Source organism: Nipponia nippon, unplaced genomic scaffold (genome assembly GCF_047370975.1).
Source record: "Nipponia nippon isolate SJK-2023a ecotype South Korea unplaced genomic scaffold, ASM4737097v1 scaffold_2, whole genome shotgun sequence".
Classification (NCBI taxonomy): domain Eukaryota; kingdom Metazoa; phylum Chordata; class Aves; order Pelecaniformes; family Threskiornithidae; genus Nipponia; species Nipponia nippon.
Window position 1 is genome coordinate 48979728 of NW_028262336.1, and position 20151 is coordinate 48999878.

General features: G+C 40.3%; 1 protein-coding gene across 3 annotated transcripts in view; it reads right to left on the reverse strand.

Moving 5' to 3' along the window:
- Positions 1-327: 327 nt before the first annotated feature.
- Positions 328-20151, reverse strand: part of GLRA2 (glycine receptor alpha 2) — a 128648-nt gene continuing 108824 nt past the window's right edge. For all 3 annotated transcript variants that reach the window (XM_009476274.2, XM_009476273.2, XM_087757036.1), the window contains one exon: positions 328-1731. In XM_009476274.2, the coding sequence (XP_009474549.1) occupies positions 1453-1731 (279 nt within the window). In that variant the 3' untranslated portion in view covers positions 328-1452. The remainder of the gene's footprint in view (positions 1732-20151) is intronic.

Below are 20151 nucleotides of genomic sequence, written 5' to 3' on the forward strand. Positions count from 1 at the left end.
AACGCAAATGTTCTGCAAATGCTCCTGTCATATCCTAGCCACATTTCTGACACAGTCCTTGACATACTCCCAGGGGCTGCAACAGCCCCTCTGCTGCAGAATTTGCCAAATTTGGTGAGCTAAGCCAGGTCAGCAGAAGGTTGCTTTTCACCCTCTTTCTGCTGACAGAGCAGGGTGAACAGCCCTGCCGCTGCAAATGAAGAAAAGAGTGAAGGAATGTTAGTACCACATTTAGCTTTATTGAAATTGAACAAATACCTTTTTTTAATAAACCCTTTTACAGCAAGTGTAAAATTTTAATGTTTGATTCATCTTATGTTACAGGTTGTCATCTTCTGTGTAAGCAAAAATACCATCTTTTTTTTTTTTTTTAATTTTCTACTTTAAAACATGTAGCAAGGATTTGAATAACGCAGATCTGGCACCAAAAGGTAACAGGTTCTGAAAATCACAGTACAGTTTTAAAATTCTTAGGTTAATTAATGATATTTAAAATGATAGCCACTTTGAGTAAAGATATAAATTAGAGGTCTGTAAACAAGTTGTGTTTACCTATAGAGCTATTGATTGCAGCTACAATGAGAGCAGTAATAGAAACTCAATGCTAAACTGAGCTACACCTTTGAGGAAACAAGTTCTTACTAAGTAGTGTGGTACAGGGTAGCACAATAGGTAAAATACAGTTTGGCACCTCAAGTTGCATGTAAAATCAGCAGAAATAAAATGAAGTAAGTGCACTGTCTTCCAACAAAAACAAATCGGGCAGTTTCACTGGTTTTGGAGTGTCAACTATCAAATAAATCACACAACACACAAGTTCAACCCCAAAAATTACAATTCTAGTAAAGCAAGATAATATTAAAATGCACACCCACAAGGATAGTAAAGTATAAATCTTTTTTTTTCTTTTTTTTTTTTTTTTCCTCTCCCCATCAGTATAAATAATTTACAACCCACAAAAGGACTCCTTGGTGAAACCACTAACTACAGACATGATCATGGAATGTAGCTCAGTAGACTTGTTTCAAATAGAAAGGCAACATTATCCTGAAAAAGTTTGGTCCTCTTATAACTCACTGTACTGTAGCCACCACAGTCTCTTGGTAGATGTTTTAGGAGAATTGTTTGTTTTCTGATTCTCTTTTGTTTTGAAAGATAGTATCTTGGTGATAAAGTTGGATAAAATTTGGCCCCATTTACAGGTGTCTGATCAATGCTGAATCTGGAAGACCAACACTGAGAGTACACAGGGGGAACATTTATTGATTGGTCTCACAGCATATTTTTTCATGCAATCACTTTTCCTTCTATACTTCTTTTCCTCTGTTAATTTTTTTCTTCAGTGTCCTTGAGGGGGGGAAGAAACCCTTAGTCCAAATGACAGAAAGACATTTCACTGTTTATTTACATGTGGATCACTTTGGCTAAGAAGTCCTGGCAAACTCGAGTTGCCTATTTCTTGTGAATGTCCTCATGCCGTATAATTTTGTATGTAATCCAGTAAAAGATGTTGAAAATGAGGAAGGCGAGTGGGAATGCAGCGCGGGATATTGTATCAATCCTTTTTGCACGGTCAACAAACTTCTTTTTGATGGAATCTGAATCTTTTGGTGGTGCTGGAGGTGGGTTGGGTGGAGTAGCCTTGACCGCTGTGCCGTCTTTGACTTGGAGACAGTGACCCATGCCATAGCCACTGAAATTGAATCGACTCTCACGAGCAACTTCATCTTCCTGGGGGAAAGGAAGACAAATAAGAGACACAATCACCTGTCTATCGAGAATGCCATATATTGAGTAGTTGAGGTGCACCCCTCCAAAGCACTTAAGCAAATTAGCTGGTTAAGCTACAATACGAAGTCTAGGTTTTAAAGACAAGCAAGCAATTAAAACTCACATAAAAATATATGGAAATCAGGCGACTGCCAGTGTTTGTGAATCAGAGCTTAAATTTCTCTAGCTATGACTAAACCAGTTGCCTTGAGCAGGAGGCTGTATCCCAACCCCATAGGGAGGAGATCTGACTGCACAGGTTTCTCATTGCTCTCCTTGGGCTTGCTGTGGGGAGGAAACATGGTCATGTTGGTAGTAGTGAGTCAGGTTGAATTGAATGATCCAGAGATCCAGGGGCCTGAGCTCAGGGCAACGAGTATCCATGGCTCAATCTAACCACAGCCTTGCACCTCCATCTCTGATCTACAAAACAAGGATAGTTCACGGTCCCTTCGTGCTCACAGGAATACTCTGAGAATCAATACTTCAAAGTGTACTGGGCACTTGGATTTAGTGGTAACCGGGAGTTAGGTGCAATATCACGAGCTAATATAGCACCGTCTTGCAGAAATTCATTCTCTCTTTTGTCTGAGTAAGTAATAATTGTTTTTGGAGAGGCGAGTAACTACCACTGAACTTTATCACCATGATAACTGTGTGATGAAAGGTTTGTGACTGTGCTGGTAAATTCTCACTGCCATTTCTTCTGCCTGATAGCACAATAATACAAAAGTTAACAGTTACTGGCAGCCCTCCATGAAGAATTCAAAACCAACAAACAAGAAGCTCTATTATTTTTCATTCCAGCAGGGATGAATTGTAGGTCCAGCAGCTTGCCCTAGTTAAAGAACTTCTCTTCGAGTGACAAATACTTTATTGTTGACTTAAAATGACCACTTCTTGGGCTCACAAGGAGCCCACTCCCTGGCAAGGAATAGTCCCTCATATCTTTCACTAAACCACAGCCTTCTGACCTTAATGGAGAATCAGAGACTGCAAGAAAAAACATCACTGCAGCAAGATATTGAATAAGGAGTACATTTGCTGAACTTGGGGGTGGAGAGGGAGGATAATTTACACCTATTCAGGATGTAAATCACTGCTCCTTCACAGAAGCATCTCTTTCAATAATTGCATTTTTCTCTCTCCCCAGCTCCAGCACTGGAATGGAATATATCACCAGACTTGCTCTCCTTACCTTGGAGCTGACACGCAAACGTGAATAACCAGTAGTGTGATCCAAGGCTACCAAATAAGAAATAGTCACTCTGACCGCTTATGACATTGAGTGCTTGTGGAAGGAGGATAGGCAGTAAACAGTGTTTTGGAGCCCCTGTAATTTCAGCCTGAGGACTGACTGTACCTGTAAGCAGGTGGAAAATTGTGGTATTGCAAGGCTGTTTGAGCACTTATCCAGGGTTTATATCCCTTTCATTTCAAAAGCTCACCATCATTAAGAAAAAGAAGCATGGTCCTCTCCTTTTTCAATTTTATTTATTTAGTTTTCAGTCCTTCTGTGAAATCTTTGAAATTCTGCTTGTCCTAGTGATTATAAATTTGTAAAGTATTTTAAAGACAAACCCACTGAGACCTAAGTGCTGGATAGTCTTATAGGCAAGGCTTCTCTTGCATAACTTAATAACACCACAACGTCTCCCAATAATACAGGGAGCTGCCTTCCTCACAGCACTTTCCCTTTTACTGAGTTTGAAGGATAAAATGCATGCCCAGGACACGAGAGGTGATTAAAAAGGGTAACAGATTTTCAGCAGCTGTGTTGCCATATGTACTTCATTCATTTTTTAAAAATTTAATTTCTGCTACCCGTGAGGGATCTATGGGAGGAAAGAAAATGTACTGAGCTCAACACAGGACTTGGAGAGTCCTGACTTCCACTGTGTCCTGCTGGGTCACAGCTTTGTCGCGTGGGGCTGAGCAATTCATCTTCAATGTCACAGCCCTGCTTTTGAGCTTACACTGTTGTAACTCGAGTGGGAAGCCATCTGAGATTAGGGACAGGGATGTTTAAATTGCATTCTTTCACCCAACCTTTAGCTATTTGGAGCCACTCTTTTCCCAATGGAATTCAGACCCCTGCTTTTTCCCCCACAGACAGCTGGCTGTGCCAATTCTTTCTCACAAAGCCCAGAGGGAAGTGTGCCCAATCCCCATGCTAGTTTTTTATTTAGGACTTCAGCAGATGCTGATTTACCCTGGATACAAGAGGTACAGCATTCTCCTGGGCTATGAGGAACAGGTGCTCAATTTCCTTCTCTGCTTGAGCAGATTTGAATCTCCTTCTCCCCAATATATCTCGGGATTGGTTTGTTACCTGTTCTCCCAACATGGAGCTGTTTGCTGTTTGCAAAAAAGTATGTGTTTATGTAGCTTTTTTAAAAAATTTATCAGAAAACCTTTTTTCAAAGACTAAATAATTAATTAAGAGAATGGCACTGTGTTTCTACCCTGCCATTTGTTTCTATGTTTGATATTACACTCTTACAAAACTTAGCACTAGAGACACCAAAGCTGTAGCTGTTCCAGTCATCTAAGTGCCACTGGAAGCAAGCAAAGCCACATTCCTTACAGCCCCACCGTTAGCCCTGGAGGCACCACAGCTCCATAACCACCATGTCATTTTCAGCAGTAAAATCCCCTGGGAGCCACAGGGGCTTTGCAGTCTGGCACCTGCCTGCCCTCTTGAGCGCTGTCAGCATCTGCAGTCTCACAGGCAAGGCCTGACCCCATCAGAGCTCTCCCACCTGACAGATACTACCTGAAAGACCTCAGGGTGGTGAGGTCTCTGCCTTCTCTGATGAAATTGGCCAACAGTGTTGATAATTAACAATGACACCCTGCAGAGATCGAGACCCACATGTCTGTGCTAGGAGGATACTTTTCGCGTGAGACTGCAGTCAGGCATGTGTCCTATTGGCGCCCTGAGCCCTTAAACCAGTTCAACCCAAAATGACACAGCAGGGACAGAAAGGCTTCCTCCCTGCTGTTGAAGGGAGCTAGGGGTCAACCCAAGTGCTGGAACTTCATTGTCCACGCTTCTTGTGGGTTAGCTCAATCTGGCGTGGACCACGCCAACCAGCTTTCTCCGAGATGAACCTGCTCCACTGGGGACTAACACTACGCACTGTGGTCATGCGCCATGTGGTGATAGCTGGCCTCAGGAATAATAAAATCCCTGATGTGATTTACTTTAGCAGTATGGATGTAGTTAAAAAAACTGTCTCTAAAACACCATAATTTTATGGCAAAGCTACAACTTGACATTTCAGATGATCTTCCAACATTCTGTTACATATAAAGGATTTTAGGGAATAGTCACGGAGAAAGAAAACCAAATTGAGATCCTTTGACAAAGAGAACCTTTTTTTTTTTTTCATGTTTCAATATGTGAGATGAAGAACTGACCTCACGTGCTTTCCCTTAACGTAGTAGATATGTCTTCCTTTAACCTAGAGACTCTGAACTACTGGGCAGCCTACCTAGGCTACCCTCTGATGTGGTTGTAGAGTCACTCTTCATTCTCAAGGTCATATTCAGTTCACACCATCTGACATATCCTACCATGGAGACTCATCCAAAGGCAGTCTTCAATCTGTGCTGTTCACCAGCTTAGTCACTAGTAAAATAGTGCAAACAGCTTTGCAAACATTTCTATCATTATTTTAATCAGATTACACACAAAACTTGCATTCATTTTAAACCAGACATGATCTCTCTTGCTTAAATCCAAGGCTATTTATGTTTTTACAGATTTTAAAACCAAAATCAAAGAGCAGCTGGCAGCCACTGGACATCAAGTGGAGTGGCAGAATCCACTGCCATTGAAGTCATTGACTTTATCCTTCTAAAGGGATGTGAAGTTAGTCTTCCCTAATACGTAGTCATAACTCAATCCATCCTTGATGAAGACATGGGGAAAAGGGTCACAAGCTAGGATGAGAAACAGAAAAGAAATAAATAGCAAGATGAAAGTGTTCTTTTGCTGTTTTCCTCTCAGATGTTCACACTCCTGAGTATTTTAGAAGAATTATCCTTTGAAAACTAATTACATTTCCTGAGATTTGGGCAAATGTTTTCTACAGACGCTTTTGCAACAGCATAGGTTTATGTGTATTATCTTATGATGTCATACTGAACATGCTTAGGTGTTGGCTATAAACCATTTTCATCAAACAAGAAACACATTTTTTTCTCAATTTTTAATTTCCCTTCATGAATTTAATCCTTTTCTGTGCTTTACAAAGTAATGAAATTAAATCCTCTTGACTTAGCTTTACAGTAGGTAACATGTAAATCAAGGGGGTTATGTTTCTGACATGGTTTTCTTTCTTCATCTTCCACCTTTGTAAAGCTTTTATTTCTACTCCATCAGGTCTAGAATGTAATTCATACTACCAACTTCACACCAAAGCAATCAGGAATGGGAAAAACACTTTAGAAAATCTCGTCCATTCACTTCCTTGCATGCACAGCTTTCTGTCCAATGCATTCTGAAGTGCTTTGTCCTGAACCACTTTTAAATGCTTATTGTCACCATTGACTCCGTTTTAACAATGAGGAAAATGAGAGAAAAGCTGGCTTAAAATAGTGTATTTAATTTACTCTCTGATGTGATTTATTCATTTAATTTTGCTACTCTTTTTCCAACATATGGTGGGCAAACAATTTAAAAGACTATCTGGTTTAATTAAATTTCAGGGACATAGGAGATTAATTTTAGGTATAGGGTAGAGAACATCAGGGAAATTTTCCTTTTGGCATTCATAAGCACAAAGTTAGAAAACCACAATAAATACTTGAATGCAAAATGGAATCAATAGGAATTAGACACCAAAATAGCTTTGGAGACTTCATTCCTAAATCATCTTTACGATTTTGAGACATTCCCCATCTCTCAGTACTTTACATAATTCACGGTGTGGTTTTGCAAAGACAGTCATGCTCACATGGTTCCAGTTCTCAGGAGTCATTGAGTATGTGGATGAAGGTAGTTAGGCTGAGAAGCATGCTTGGACTTTCAAATCCTCTTTGGTTCCCCACAGAAGGCTCTTACAAAGTTAAATTGTCAGGAGATGAGAGGGAAGGTCCTTTCACAGATTAACTGTTTAAAAGGCAGTAATGGAGTTTAGGAGTAAAAGATCGATTTCACAACTGAGGAATTTGCTGGAGGGGATCCTCAAGAATCTGTGCGAAAACCAGTAACAAGGAAGAAATTTATAAATTTGCTGGGACAAAGGTTCCCAAGGGAAGGTATGCAGGTGAAACAGGCTATTCAAAGCGCATAAATCTAAGCCAGGCTTTCCAGAAGGTTTTCTAAATGTTGAGTGACTGAGTAACAAAATGGCAGAAAGTGAAATACAGGATTATTGTACAGAAGTAGAAGGTAAAGCACATTGCAAAAGATAACCTTAATTACACATAGACAGTAATGGGCTCAAAATGCGTTCTTTCCCAATTTTGGGGAATTGGTTCTTTCCCCTGTTTGGGGAATTCCCACGTAGATGATTCTGACAACATTAGTCCTCTGCTAAGCAGTCATCAGGCAATGGACAAACGAAACAGAAATCATCATTCTGCCACTTTATCCACTCACAGTGTGATCAGTTTTTAAACACGAGGAGCATTTCTGGTCAGCCAAACTCAGTAAAGCAGAATTAGGCAAAGTACAAAGGGAAGCAGCAAGGATGATAAAAGACTTTTTCTGCACAAGGAGAAACAATGCAGATGAGATCTCTTCAGCTTAGAAAAGCTATGTTTGGGGGTGGATATCACAAAGGTCATAAAATCATGGTGAACGTTAATAAATGGAAGGGAAGGGAGTAGGTTATAGGTATTTTTGTATATTTTTTTTTTTCAAGGCAGGAAATAGGATAAAACACAATGACACTATGAGGCAGAAAAGAAGACCTTACTTTTTTAAAGGAAGTTATCTTTCATTTACCTGTGCAAATCATTGTGTGAGAACATTTCAGAGGATGAAAATAGCACAATGGCACAATTTCATAGGTCCATGTGCAGCTATGGAAAGTGCAACCTAGTCCATGAAGAAGTAGACCCTTAGTTGATTATTTTCAGAAGACAGAAAAGTCCTTCTAGGTTTGTCTTGGAGCTTTTAAATACAATTTGTCTCAATATCCATGCCAGACCACTGCTGGAGAAAGGATCCTGGAACAGAGGCCATTCCTTCTCACCGAATATGGCATATCCTATGGGAATTCAGGTATTCCACCTCTTGATAATATGCTGGGAGCTGGAGCTAATGTTGAAATGTCCTGCATTTCCACTAGTTTTTAGTACTTTGAGTGTCATTTTCTCCTCTTCACATAGTTCTGCCTTGAGGCTAAATACTGATGCAGAAAGAGATGGCTCTTACATAGCAAACCTATGTGTCCCAGTTCCTTAAACAGAAGGAAAAAGTGAAGCTGGAGCAAGCTCTGGTCGCATTTGGTAATAAAGAGTCACTAACAGACTTCTCTGATTTGTTCCACCCTGAAGAGCCCTAGATCTCAGCTCACCTATGCCAGATGCCGTTACCACTCCTCCTTAATCCAGGCTTCAGAGGAGCAGAAGGTGATGTAAAATTGTCAGTTTCTCACCTCAATCCTGCCCAAAGTATAGATCAAACATGTCCTAGAATTTGGCCTAAGTATTGTTTTTTCTAAATATTCACCAAGGTATTTCATCAAAAACATAAGCAGTCTCTCACTGATCCTACTCCGTGATGCTGCTCCATCTGGACCCACCATTCTGTGTGCAATAGTGGCGGTCACCCTTTTTCTACCTCTCTTAACACCCATTTTCCTGCTCACTGAGGTTTGTTTTTTCTCTCATTTGGACACTCATGCCTTATAAAATCTAAGTAAAACAGACCTTGTATTATAAATAGCACCAACATTTTAATTAATGGAAGAGAAATTGGCCATTGTTGTCTTCAGTTAGGGTTTCCAATGGACAAATTTAGATTTGTTTTAGAAAGCTGTGTTTAATAATACCTCCTATCTCCAATAAACAGCAGAAGAATCTTTGAAGCATGAGTGATTTACTTACTCATTCTGTAAGAACAGCAAGTGAACTGTTGTTAATATAATAATGAAATGGTAGTTAATGTGGCTTTGCCCTCTTCCAGTAGGAACTGAACATTATCCAACTGAAAGAGTAACATAGTTTAAACATGTGGTGGAGCAAAAATATTTTCCTGGCTTGAAATATCTTTAAGTGGAATCTAAATTTTTCAAGGATTACTTCAATAATGAAGATTATACTGTCAGTAAGGGTGATTGGTTTGCCACCAAAAAAAAAAGATTTTCCTTTTTCTTTAATAAAGCATGGCTTCCTTCTCTCAATTTTGCAAATGCAGTTAATGTAAATTTCTTATTCAACTTTATGTTTTATATATAATATAAGGGATATGAGGCAGGGAGGGAGAACCATATGCACTGCTGTTTTGCACAGCATCATAAATGTTACGATAGAGTTATAGCTCCTAAATAACAGCAGATCTATTCCTGACACAGTGTCTTGGTTTCCCTTTGTATTAAACGAAAATAATGCCTTAAAATATCCAAACCCAGTGATCTGTGGATGTTCTATAGACATGATCTGCCTGGATATTAAATCCTCTCAGGACAGTGAAGTCTGGAGACTTCACTGCTCTAGGATAACTCCTCTGCCAGTCTCTCTCTGATGAAAGCAGAGGTTGGCCAGTTTATCACTGGGAACAGCACATTAGTCTGTTTTACATCAGACAAATGTAAGTTAATGACCTAGATTTGAAACATAATCTGCTCTGACCCGAAATCTGTCGGATACAGGACAACTAATTTCTACTCATGTCTGCATGCAAGGCTGAGCACACTGCAAAGCTAGTGTTTAAATACGTGACTATTTCAGCTACAGTGTGGAATAGTGGTCAATGGTCACATCAAAGTGAAATAATGTAGAGCAAGACTATATTTGCTGAAATTTTAGAACTTCAAAGGCCTAAAACACCGAGGGAAATGTACCTAAAATTCACCTTTCCCGCTTTCTCTCGCTCTCTGGAAAACATCTGCCCCAGGAGAGATGATATGGGGCACAAGCATACTCTTTCACCTGCCTCCTGTTGGCAGCATTCAAGCCCCAACCTCAGACTTCAGTGCTCTCCTGACCTGAAACCTGGTGCAGGGCCAATACCGCCTAACAAGTCCCGTCCTGGGACAAGGGCGCGTGATGTCCCGGCTGTGTGACAGGCTTGGGGAACCTGCCACCGCAGCACTTGGGGCACTTGGGGCAGCCAAGCTTACAGCCCCGAGTCGCAGATGGGGACATCTGAGCTCCCACCCTCCCAGGATTTTTTCTATCAGGTTCTCTGATGCTTTTCTCCAAGCAGATTTAAATATTTTGGGGAAGGTCGTTTTTATTGCACCTTTGGCAAATTTCTCACTGGCCTCTGCCTCAGCTGTAATCATCTTAGATCACTTTATTAGAGCACCCCTGTGCCCTGACCGTGGCATCTCAGAGTACCTCATTTGTTAAACAGCCAAAATTAAAAAAAAAAAAAAAGAAAAAAGTGTATATGTGCGTACAGGGCCCATAAACGGCACTCGTGATTTGATTCATGCAGATTACCCTCTAGAACAATGTATTGCTGGGGATTTTTTCAGGCTCATGTTTTGATTCCTTCAGCTCCAGCAGTTTTTGGAACTGATCTACAGCGCAGTCCACAGCAGGCCAGGGACAGTGGACACCGTCCTCCCCACCTGGGCCAGGGCTGGGGACAAAGTGCTAGGACCTGTGGCATCTGTGCCCCTTGCTAGGCACTGGCTGTCTCCTGCTCGGTGCATGGAAAGGGAAGGAGAAAGGGAAGGGGAAGGAGAAGAGCAAGGGGAAGAGGAAGGGGAGGGAGAAGGGGAAGGGGAGGAGGAAGGGAAAGGGGAAGGGGAAGGGGAAGAAAGAGGCTTTTTTCCTTTCTGTTGGTGGATTCTCTCCTTCAAGCCATTTGCTACAACAAACACCCAGAACAAATGCAGAGAGAGATTGCCAGACCTTCCTCAGACAGACTTCATGCATTTAATTTATGCAAATACTGCACAAAACAAATTAAATATTGCAAATTATATTAATAATTAAAATTCTGCAGCTAAAAATAGTCAAGAATATCTGAATAATCTTAAAATGTTCACATGCAAATTTTATAACTTTTGTGCGTTGTTTTTTTTTTTTTTTTTTCCTGAGGAGACAAGTCAACTGATAAATAAAAGCCTGCCTTTTCCAATTATCAGTTCTTAATACCAGACTTCCAATAAATAATGTTTTGGGGTCGATTTTCTTTTCTTATCTTCTATTACACAAATTATCCTTTCTGGCTTTGCATATCATTTAGTTCTTGTTGTTAGCCAAGATCTCAGTCTGGAATTCTCTGGCTGTTTTTACATAGCTCTGAAGCGTGATTGGGTTAAACAAAGTATTTGCCAGCTATCTGCACTTCAAACTTCTTTCTAAAATTAAATTGTTGCATCTTAGAAACATCTTGACTGTTTGAATGTGTTAGAAATTTACTACACAAATAGACTTCTGTATTTGCATTTTCATTTGCTTCTATGAGGGTTGCTCTATAAAACTCTGATATTATTTATTCACAGCAAAATAAATATTCATAATGAGGTAAAAATCAATGACACTCAATGCTATAGCAACTTGGTAGTGCAATCTTTACAGAGAATTGTTGAGGGTTTTTTTCTCATCTGATAAGTAATATATCCACAAATCCTACAAGGTCATTGGAAGTATGCATACAACAGAAATTAAACAAGATATCATTTAAAATGGCTTTGATAGTTTTTCTTTTACTGTATTACACATACACATAAATATACACACTCACACAGTCTGTATGCACCCACACATGTAGAGATGTGTACATGCATATACATGTGGGCATCTACTTAATTTAGTCATCTAATGCCTTTTGTATTCCCTAAAAACATTTGTTAGTGGGAAGTCCACCTGGTGAGAAGTTTTGTATTCTAGCTTAAGGTTAGGAGCTCCCTCCAGAGCATTTATCAAACTGCAAACTCCATTTTGAATAACTTCTCAAAATGCTAACTTTTCTGCTAGCTTTTCCCCTTCAGATGGGAACACAGTTCTGAGGAGCAGGGACACGGAATACATGGGCAAGGGTCATCAAACCTTCCCAACCCTCTCTGCCCATGAGCAGGCTCCGTGGTGGGGTGCTGGCAACTCTCCAGGAGACCATTTGCCCAGGCCAGTAGCTAAGCAACAGATCACCTGGTGATGGACTTTTATTACTTGGCAAAACTGATTAAAGGTTAACCTGAAACAATAGATTTAATAGCATATAAGAAAAGTCAGTACTGAGAGGTACAGGCAGATAAAACGCGGAAGCATGGCTATAGCAGTGGAAGAGGTATTCTTGGGAGAGGATCTCAGACGCTCATCTGAACTCAAGTTTTGCTCAAGAATAGCAAGGAAAATGGGAGAAGATTAACTTATCTATAGGAGAGAGAGCAAGAATAACACCAAAATAAAGGGTTGCTATGCCAGCAGCCTTCCTGAAAGGTACATGTTGTATGTTTCATCTTTTATGTGTCCTAGAGTAATTCTAAATCAGTGTTTGCAGTGCTGGAGCTCTGGAAAAGCCTGTCCTTGGGTACACGGAAGACGTCAGGACTCACTTTGAGGGCCCATGATCACCTGACCTTGAGGTCCTACTTCTGTGTGAGGATAACACATGGGGAAGGATCGTGTTCAGAAAATATGCCAATAAGCCATGAATGAAGCAGTGCAGGAGTCCCTCAAGACAAAGGGAGACCCAGCAGCACGGGTTTCTACTTCACTGGACATCCAATAGCTTCATGAGTACCAGGCAGAAGCACTCTACCAGAACCAGACAAGATGATGGGTTTAGGGGCAGCCTAAATACTGCACAATAGGATATCACACACACTGTGCATTTATAATGAGTGAGCATTAACCTGATTTGTTTGTCCTCTGAGCTGGAAACATGAACAGGGTCCTAAAACCACTAACGTGAAACACAAGTAAATTGATTAAGGAAATTATATTCAATAGCCACTCTTGGTCCTTTTGTTTCCCTGTCTCCTTCCTTCTGCACCTGTCTTTTCTCTTCTTGACTGCTTTTCTACTTTTTCTACCACACATTTTGCCTCACTAATTCCCTGTTCTGCTCTTGGCTACCTCCTTTTTGATGCTTTCATCCTCACTGATTTCCAAATATATGACCTCCACCTTCTGCTTATGAAATTCAGTTCCTTCCTCAACCCCTACCTGCTCTTGCCCCTTTCTGCTCTTTGCAGCTAAATTCTCTTCCTCCAAAGAAAAGACAAATCATAACAGTAGAGGTCCACCTTGCCAAGTACACCTCTGAACTGAGACGTGTTATTCTACCTTTTAAGAATAACCAGGAAATAGTCAATTTTTTAAAAATTATCCACGTTTGGATATCCACAGAGCTCCTAATTACTCAAAGAGTTTCCAGTACCACAAAGCATTTTGAAATGTATCGCTTCTCATTTGCACTACTGTTCATGACATACAGCATGCCCCATTCCTGGCACAGAAAGCTGAAGACTGCTGACTGTGTTGTCCCTTGAAGCAGTCTGTGCCTTTGTTGTAACTGCCCAGAACGTGCAACACGAACCATTTGGAGGCTTTGGGAAATGAAAACAATGAGTGCTGCAAAACTGGCAAAGGGGATTTCGTTTTTATTCTAAGTTTAAAGTTCAGCAAAAAGAGTTGTTGTTTGTGCATAGTACATGTTGTTCTAGGCTACTGAAAACTGAGTAATGTGGTAGTATATGCAAATAGTAATAGATTAAAGATTTGGCATGCTCTGGAATACTCCAATGACATGTCCAATCACAGCAGTACCATCTGCTTTTCCTTATATGTGCTAAATTTATAACATTGTGCTAATTTCTATATTAGTTTACACACCACCTTCAGGAAATTATACTTAACAGATAAGCAATATTTGGGCTTTGTGACTTATCTTTAGCAAACAGTTAGTAAATGTCTCTCCAATTACTCTCAGCTCTCTTCTTAGAGAAAGGAGTTTAGAAATCAGTAACATTGATTATGTACTCTTTTTATCCCTGAAGGAATGGCAATGACTTGCAATTCAAATGTTATTTCCCTAAGTTTTTGCTCATGCTAGAATTTTGACAGACCAAAAGGGGATCAGACTTTCACCTGGAGCTTGGACACCAGTAAAACACAAGAGCCCTGGTATTGCACAGCTAAATTAGAATGAACTCTGTATGGAGTGGAAATTTTACCATATTGCTAACTGTACCTTCTCTTCAGGCAGTGTTCAATTTGACATTACAGAGTATACCATCTTAACTGATCAAGGTCATAAACCTACAAAACACATGGATATGTTCTCCCTGTAATTTGGAAAGAAAACAAAAGTACTGGAAGAATACCCATGGAGTCAGCACAATATTGGCAATATCCCCCTCTTCATGCTTGCTCACTGACACTCTGAAGCACGGGAAGACAGAAGACCAGGCAAGGAAAGCCTCCTTTCGATGGGGTTTCTATGAATCTCTTGCCCTGTCAGCTTCATAGCGGGATGGGCTACTGATGATCCCGGAGCTCATTTGCAGTGTCTCCGCATGACTCTGCGCTGAATGATTTCTCCCCACAAGATGAAAGGCTGAGTTATCCCTTCTTTGGGTCTGAGGGGAGCAGGTATTTCAAAGTGCGAGGCCATTGAACCATCACCTGAGGGGACAGCTGTCTAGAGGATATTTTAAACGTGTTTGACACATTTAAATAGATGGTTTCAGCTTGCCAGTCTTGGAATGGATCCTAAAATAAACGTCAATATAAAGAATAAGGCAATTTGTTTTGGATGATTAAGAGAATCTGGCTCATATATCCAAGGTGTGACAATTCCAATCACATCTTCATTTCAATTTACAGGAAAGAAATAAACTAGGCTTCATTATTGTTCATACTGCCGGTGCTATATATTTGACATGATAATCTACAGTATTAGTCAGTAAATTGACTCACTGGACTGCCCTTGATCATATGCTCCATTTTCCGCTCAGCAGGGCCCTCTGTAACAGCTATATATAACCAGTGAGAAAAAAAAAAACAAAAGAGACGGTTCTCTCTTAGATCATTATAAGATGAGGTTGCGTTCAGTTTTCCTGTTGCTTCAAAGGTTATAAATGATGTGGTCTTTTTGCCACCAGAGATAATATATGACTGCTGTTTGCCTAACTTGTCAAATCCTCACGTGGAAATCCAATACTCCCCACTTGTCACATATTCATTTCAGATGTGTGTTCTCTTGCAGGGCCCAAAATGAAATAGTCACTGTATTCCTATCTGCCAGTTTTCAAGTCTTGCCTTGTGTGGTCCTTCCTTGTCAAACCACAGTTGTCACGTTAGCAACCCACATGAGTACTTGCAGCAAATGTAAAATCTCCTGATCGTAATTAAAATTCTGCATGCTTTTCTATTAAATAAAGAAAATCATCATGCATCTTAATCCGTAGCTCTGCTCTTCTGCCACTGTTTTTTAAATGTCTGATAACTGAGCTCAGGCAGGTTGTTTTCAGACTGCATCATGCATTTATGGGTTTTTATCACTGTCAAAATAAGTATTGGAGTAATCCTGGCTCGTCATCTATGTGTTGAAAAATTGTTTCCTTAGTCCAGACAGAAGTTAAAATTAGGAGTAACCACTAAAAGAGGCTATAGGGTGAAGGGCAGTTCTCAGTGCTAAGAAAGGATGAGAGCACAGACTCAGAAAGCAGACCGCTCAGCAGGAGATTGGCACGAGTTACAAAACACAAACTTGTGTTGCTGTATTTCTGCAGCTGTAACCCGTGCTGCTGCAGAAGGAAAGGGAACCAAAGAGCCTTAGGATAGAAAAAGCCTATTGCTATTCTTGTCCAGAATGGTAAATAATAGTTCAGAGACTTTTTTACTGACCTTTGTTTCAGGAGTACTTGCAAGTCAAGGAAAATTACAGGGCATAAATCAGAAATACTCAACTGTGGGTCAGCACATCCACAAAGAGATATAATTCAGCTCACAGTCTCCCTGAGGAACAATCCCTCACAAATCTCTCTTAAACTCACTCCTGATATATTGGGCACATTACAGAAGAAACTGTTTAAGAGCACTGATTAATATTTTCAGCAACTGTAAATCTCCAAGCATACTGCTTGGTGCCGGCTCTGCCAGCTGGCTCTCAAGGGCTTTTCTGGTCCTGTTCCCTGCCATCCTATGATTCTGTATCTGTAGTTTGAAGAACAGAATAGGCCAGGCCAAACAGCTTTCTCTACATTGTAATGCTTTAAACATGCAAAGAAGCTAAAGTCTAAGCCTCTTTGCTTCGAAGCTTCGAAAGCTGCCTGCAGAAAAGATCCCTAGATTCACATGACTTTGGTACCAATTCCTAAGACATCTTCACTTTGATATGGAAGGCAAGAGGGGAGGACTTGTGGGAAAAGAAAGGTCAAAATTCACATCCCACCATGGCATGCCGATTACCCCTGTGGGTACAGCACTTTGGGAGTGAAGGCATCTGCCTTCGGCTAAGGCAGCCTGCAGCTCACACAAGAGATAAGGTGTGGTATGCCAAAATACCCTTCTATCTCCCTTCTGATGAATAAGACCTCACTGCAGGAGAACTAGGTTCTTGTTTCATAGCTGAAGGAGGTAAATATTTGACAGACTCATGAGAGTTACGTTAGGTGGCAAGGAACGCATAGCAGAGACAGAAAAAAAGTGAGACTCTGAGAACACTGGCTGGAATGCCACATGCAATAAAACCATCTATTAGCCTCACATGGAGTTCAAAAAATATTCAGGAAATAACAGCCGTTAGGTTCAAAAATATCATCTGAATGAAAAAGTGATGAAAAACATCCATTGTCATGATATAAGCTTGTTATTCAACCCCAGCTATGCAAATACCCACAAGATAACTCACCAAACAAAGGGAAAACCAGTAACAGAACAAAGAAGGGTGACAAAATCATCAGTCTTCACATACCAAAAAGCAAATTCAAATAGATTATTTTTACAACAAAATAACACAAGATAAGCCACAAGGGAAAGTGAACAAAGATCAAAGAGCAAATAAGAGACAGACGACACAAACAGGCAACCCCAGTAGCTAGAACTAATAGAAGAACAGGAGCATACAGCACCAGAGCATCTTAAAAGAGCTGTCGTGTATTTGGGGAAAAACATCCTTTGTGCAAACTTGAAAAAAAAGAGTATTTACAGCTAGGAAGCAAGACATTTTCTGTGCCTGCAAAAAGCTACCCTCTCGGGGTTTTTTATTACTCTTTCCTCACATGCCTGTTTGGTCCTTATGAAAAAGTAGTTTATATCTCCACTGCATGAACATCCAGCACAGGTAACAATAAGGGCAGAATAATAAAAGACCAACCCATTAGTGAAAAATACAGAACTGACTCCACCGAAGTTCATAACAGGCAAATCTAGGACATCTCCAAAATAAGGAACAAAATGGCAGTGCTCAAAAACATTTAAAAAAAGAACTACAACAGCTAGCTAATCAATTGCTTTTATGTAAGATCTGAAGTCAACGTGAAAGGTGAAGATTTGGAACAGCAGCACTGCCTTAGTGCTTCATAATATTTTTTTTTTTAATAATGGGAGCAAATAATCTTGCTTTCCTCCATTGTTTTTGCTTCCTTGCTTGCATGGACTAAAGGACCCCAGGCACCACCTGAGAAATCTGAAACGACAGGATGAAGCTGGCTTATGCTAAGTCCTTAAATATGCTGAATTTGGCCCTGCTCTTGTTCATGTAACTGTACAAAGAGAAATACCTCAGATCAGGAAATAAAACCTCCATAACTAGCTCTCCTCCTTTCTCTTTCAACCCTCTTTCCTTGCAGGCACAGTCACTGAACTCAGTATTACTTTGTTCATGATGAATACTGCCTGAACCCTGCGAATGAACCCTGCGAATATGCATTACAATATGCAAAACGATTAGTCATCCTGTTTGCTTTCATTTAATACATAGCTTTGGTTATTTCTATTTCTTGGTTAACCTCACACAAGATCTTCCTCCACTTCCAACACCGTTTTCATTCCCAACGTACACTCCTGGCAGCTCCAGTGGCCATATGTACTCCTAGTCCGAGAAACGTTGAGGAGCTAATAGGAACAACTCATACCAAGTTTAAGAAAAGTGTTTTAATAATTCATAAATCATCACATTGAACTGGCTGCTCTATCCATAAATAGCAAAGGCTACTCATCCCAAAAATACCACCTCTGGCTTAGAAAGTCCTTGAGCTGCAAAGTCCTGGAGCCCAGGAGGATGTATTGAGGACGTATTGCTGTCACAGAGCTTCCTGCGCCAAGTAATGCCCTGGCCTAACACGGAACAGCCTTCTTGAGGTTTATCTTCTCCAGATGGAGCTTCCCACAGTGAAGAGATGCAGCCGGTTGCTGAACAGCTGCCCCATGAATTTCAAAGCTACACTGGCTATTTAATTTCTAAGGTTGGATAATGACCAAAAGAAATGTTCCTACCAAGTTCCTTTGCCTTCTGACTACAATGCAGAATGTTTCACTTAAACAGGTGACAAGTTCATTTTGCCTAAGTTGTAAACCTGAAAACAAGAATCCAAATGCATTATTATACCTTTCTGTAGGCATTACTAAAACAATTGTTTATGTGATCTATTACTTCTGGTAGGAATCCAGTTTTATGGGGTCTGCGATAAGAAATTTGACTATTGCTAGGCAGAAAGGTTAAGCTGAAAACAAATGCTTCATGAAGAACACATTGACTAGGCTGAGAAGCCAAAAAACATATTTGCAAACTGGGTAGGAAGAGAAAATAAGCTCATGCTTGGTAGGAAAGGGTTGAAAAGTAATTTTAAAAGGCTATATAGAGCAATAATTTTGAAGGTAGCAGATAAATCAAGAAACAACGAATCCTCTTTAGTTTTGCTAGGGAAATCATTACTAGAAATATTGGTGAGGCTACCTGGAGTGAGAGGCATGATACCCAAAGGTAAGAGGCTCAGAGAGAGAACTAGAATTAATAAATTCAGAAAAACTGAAGCCCAGGCACGGCAGGACATGCCAACATATGACAGCCTGGGGGAAACTGGCAATTACTAGGTAGATAGGCACAAAAGAAATCCAGTGACCTATGTGGAAAATACAGTGTAAAGCTAATGTAGGGAGAATAATACCTAAAATATGTTATGTCTCCTGCTTTTTCATCTTAGACACACACATACACACACATGCACAAATACCTGAGGAGGGACATATCTGATGGAAGGTTAGCTGACATTATGGTCTGATAAGGAAACTGCAGTTGAATAGCTGCATAATTTGCCACTGCTCCTCTATAAAGGATGGGGCAAGAACTTGCAAAACTTGCAAGAAAGGTCATTGTCTTCTGCAAGAGCCACTGGAAGGTTATAGGAAATACCTGTATAGTCTATTGGTAGGGCTGGAAAATTATTGAGCAAGAGCACAAAGTGATTTTCAGAAGACTTGAGTATCCACTCATTGGTGTAAATATCTGCAAACACAAGAATGTCCCCCAAATTTTGCATGAGAAGTCCCGTGACAGTGGCAGGGTCACCAGCCTTTCAAAGTTAGCACAGAGTACTCATGCAGTATAAGCACCCATGCTGCACATGCAATGAAACACACGGGACCAAATACATCTTAATTCATCTAACTAGGTATGTAATGGTGAAAAAAGGACCTTGTAGGTCTTCCAGACAGAAGATACCAAGGGTATCTAAAAGACCATCCTGTGATACACAAGTTCTCTCTATCTCACCAGCCTGTAGTGGCATCACACTTGACTATACTTGCTATAATTTCCCTTGACTGCCACGCTCAGCACAGAAAAAAGCCTACAAGATGAAAATTCTGCAGATGGGGCAAATGAGGAGACTTAGCTTCTGGTTCTATACTGTGCTTCGCAAAATCTGAAGACCGTGAATGTGGTAAAACCCTTTGGGTTTTTTCATAAATATCTGTTGTACAGCTCTTTCCTGTCAATTTGACAACAGAAACAAACCATATTAGAAAAGAGAGCCCTCCTTGGAAGTGAAAGAGAAATCTGGCATAAGTTAGCAGACAACAGATAGATCAATTTCTCGGAAAGTTTGTGCTAGAGTATCAGGGTTGCTACATGCAGGTACCTGTAAGACTTTACATCCTGAAGAGGAAATGCATAACTTGCTTTCCTAGAATGGCAAGATCTCACATTTGTGCAACTCAGATAATCTTTAACGAATAGGGTTTGTGATTTCCATTTTAATTAATTATTCTTTTGACAGATTAAGATTACGGAGCACC